A 3101-nucleotide genomic window follows, 5' to 3' on the forward strand; every position below is an offset into this window, starting at 1 on the left:
ACCTCCCCACTCCACTCCAACCTCCACTACCTCCTCACTCCACTCCAACCTCCACTACCTCCCCACTCCACTCCAACCTCCACTACCTCCCCACTCCACTCCAACCTCCACTACCTCCCCACTCCACTCCAACCTCCACTACCTCCCCACTTCACTCCAACCTCCACTACCTCCCCACTCCACTCCAACCTCCACTACCTCCCCACTCCACTCCAACCTCCACTACCTCCCCACTTCACTCCAACCTCCACTACCTCCCCACTTCACTCCAACCTCCACTACCTCCCCACTCCACTCCAACCTCCACTACCTCCCCACTCCACTCCAAACTCCACTACCTCCCCACTCCACTCCAACCTCCACTACCTCCCCACTCCACTCCAAACTCCACTACCTCCCCACTCCACTCCAACCTCCACTACCTTCCCACTCCACTCCAACCTCCACTACCTCCCCACTCCTCTCCAACCTCCACTACCTTCCCACTCCACTCCAACCTCCACTACCTCCCCACTCCTCTACCTCCTCCACTACCTCCTCATTTTCCCACCTCCTCCATCACCTCCCCACTCCTTTACCTCCTCTTCTGCCTCTCCAACGCCCCTACCTCCACCACTCCCCACCTTTCCACCCCCACCACCACCTCCTTACTCGCCCACCCTCACCTCCCCCCACCCACCCCACACCCCCACCTCCGCCCCGCTCCCCGTGCCCCGGCTGTCAGTGCACGGCCACCGACTGCAGAGCGGCCCCGGGCCGCCCGCTCAGCGTCTCCCCGGGACTCGGACTCCGATGGCCGCTGCTGAGCTGCGGGGAGCCGGGGCTGAGAGCCCCCGCCGAGCCGCCGGACAGGAGGAGGGCGGAGATCGGACCGGACAGCGAGGGCAGTGCGGTCACCGCGCCCGGGCTGGCTTTGATCGGCACCGGGATAGCCGGCAGGGGCTGGCCGACGTGGGGCAGGGGCTTGAGGGGCACGCCGTAGGGGCTGTAGTCGGCGGAGCTCCCGGGGACGGAGAGAGGGGGGTGAGGAGGGGGAGGGGGAGGGGGCGGGGGCGGGGGCGCTGGGGGCGCCGGGGGGGCTGTGTCCATCACGCTGGCGCTGTACATGTGGTGCCAGCCGGTGCCCAGGCTGCCCCCGACCGAGGTGAGGGGCATGGGGTACCCGGGGGGCAGAGGCTGGAAGGCGAGACCGCTGGCCATGACGTTCTTGTACTCCCGGGCGATGATGTTCTCGATGGCGAAGGGGTGCTTGAAGCCGCCGCTCTGGGATCCTGCCATGCCATAGGCGGCGGGCAGTTGGGCGAGGGGACTGGCGGAGACGGCCAGCGCGCTGAGCCGCAGCTTGGCTTGCTGCTGCAGGTAGTGCGCGGCGTCCGGAGCTTTCCCCACCGCCAGGTGGTCCGCCTTCAGCACCTTGAACCGTTTGCGGCGCCTCAGGAAGCTCCCGTTCTCGAACATGTCGCCGCAGTTCGGGTGCAGAGCCCAGAAGCTGCCCTTGCCCGGCTGGTCGGGCCTCCGGGGGATCTTGATGAAGCAGTCGTTGAAGGAGAGGTTGTGTCGCAGCGAGTTCTGCCACCTCTGCGTGTTCTCCCGGTAATAGGGGAAACGGTCCATAATGAACTTGTAGATCTCGCTGAGGGGTAACATCTTCTCCGGGGAACTCTGGATGGCCATGGCTGTCAGCGAGATGTAGGAGTAGGGCGGTTTCTGGTCGCTGTAAGTGTTCCTGCCCGGACGCGGCATCGTGACTGCATGGATTTCCCCAAATGCAGAGAGATCGAGAGAGACAGTGTGAGTGTGTGTGTGTGAGAGAGAGAGAGAGAGACAGTGACAGGGGGAAAGAAAGCCTTCAAAACTTCGGCATGTTAAGATAAGAAACTTCTCTCTCCTCACACACACACACACACACCCAAGACACAAAAGGAAGCAAAACCCAAAATCACTGATCCGTCCAAATTCAAAAGGGAGGCGAGGTCGCTTTCTCCAACTAAATGCAAAATCTCCTGCACGCACACAAGAAGGAGGGTCTGAGATGTTCTTCCTTATCACTGGAATTCATCGAATTCTGTTTCGCCTCCAGATCCTGAAGTTGCTGTCTGCTTGCGCGTCTTATTTTTTTTGCTTCTATGTACTAACGTGTTTGGGAAGTCTCTGGGTCTAATGTAGCACTTTGGACTGTCACATGACTCACTGCGTTGGAGATTTTTCTTTCAGGGAGGGAGTGGGAAAGAGAGAGAGAGAGAGAGACAGGGACAGAGAAACAGCAGCTTCTAGTTTTCATTGACATCTACTTGCATCCCGGACTGCAGCCAATGGGAATCCTGCACATCCCCAATGCATTTGGGAAGGGGTGGAGGAAGGGACGGGGGGAGGTGAGGAATGGGGAGGGGGGGGGGGGAGGGTTGTTTATGTGTGAGTCAAAGTCCTACAGAGGGAGGGGAGCAAGATTTAAGAGAAGCGTGGACAAGTTTTCGTTATAAGTGTTACAGCGTGAGGTGAGCAAATCGGAATTCTTGTTCAAATTTGGAAAGATGAGCCGAGATTCAGAGTTTGGCGCGTGAAGAGACTGTGACTTTAGAATGGGTCCGTTCAAAATAATCCAGCGTTTTGCTTTCTGTCAGGAGGGGCAGGTAAGCGGGTACTGAAGGGGAAATCTTTCCATTCGCGATGGGGCTGGGGGAAATAAAGTGTGTAACGCTGGGATTATTATCCCCCCCCGCCACTCCGAAATGTTAAAAATAATTTTTGGAATGATTTTACCAAATGCAAGCACGCGTTTTGATTTTTGGACTGAATCTCTTGTCGCGTTCCAAAATCCGAGTCTTTCTCTCTCTCTCTCTCTCTGCAATCAAGAGTGGGGTCAGTGCAAATTCAGTAACTCGCCAAATCGTATCTTAAACACGGTTATTTCCAGAGATTAAATAAGGTCGTTATTATGAAAATGCCAGCGGTTTGGTTTGAAATGCTAGCTCACGTTTCTCGGTATTAATCAGACCTCTTGAATCAATGTCTAAGAGACACGAGCACACACAGGGACTAACCAAACGAAGCAAAAATCGCTGGGCAGAGCGAAAACAAAACTTTAATTTTATTTTATTTTT

The 3101-nt window shown here is 56.8% G+C and overlaps 1 protein-coding gene across 3 annotated transcripts; it reads right to left on the bottom strand.

The window, feature by feature from the left end:
- Window positions 1–720: 720 nt before the first annotated feature.
- On the bottom strand, window positions 721–2068 carry foxb1a (forkhead box B1a). Of its 3 annotated transcripts, none has more exons than XM_087981987.1 (2): window positions 1070–2068; window positions 721–1000 (listed from the first exon to the last, which is right to left on the bottom strand). In XM_087981987.1, the coding sequence occupies exons 1-2, from the start codon at window positions 1741–1743 to the stop codon at window positions 721–723; spliced, it is 954 nt and encodes a 317-aa protein (XP_087838113.1). In that variant the 5' UTR covers window positions 1744–2068. The 3 variants fall into 3 exon arrangements, with proteins under 3 accessions (XP_087838113.1, XP_087838112.1, XP_087838111.1); XM_087981986.1 differs by having other exon boundaries at window positions 1061–2068; XM_087981985.1 differs by having other exon boundaries at window positions 721–2068.
- Between the last annotated feature and the right edge of the window lie 1033 nt (window positions 2069–3101).

This window comes from Chiloscyllium plagiosum, unplaced genomic scaffold (assembly GCF_037043375.1).
Source record: "Chiloscyllium plagiosum isolate Xiang-an unplaced genomic scaffold, Cpla_swu_hap1 HiC_scaffold_42, whole genome shotgun sequence".
Taxonomy (NCBI): domain Eukaryota; kingdom Metazoa; phylum Chordata; class Chondrichthyes; order Orectolobiformes; family Hemiscylliidae; genus Chiloscyllium; species Chiloscyllium plagiosum.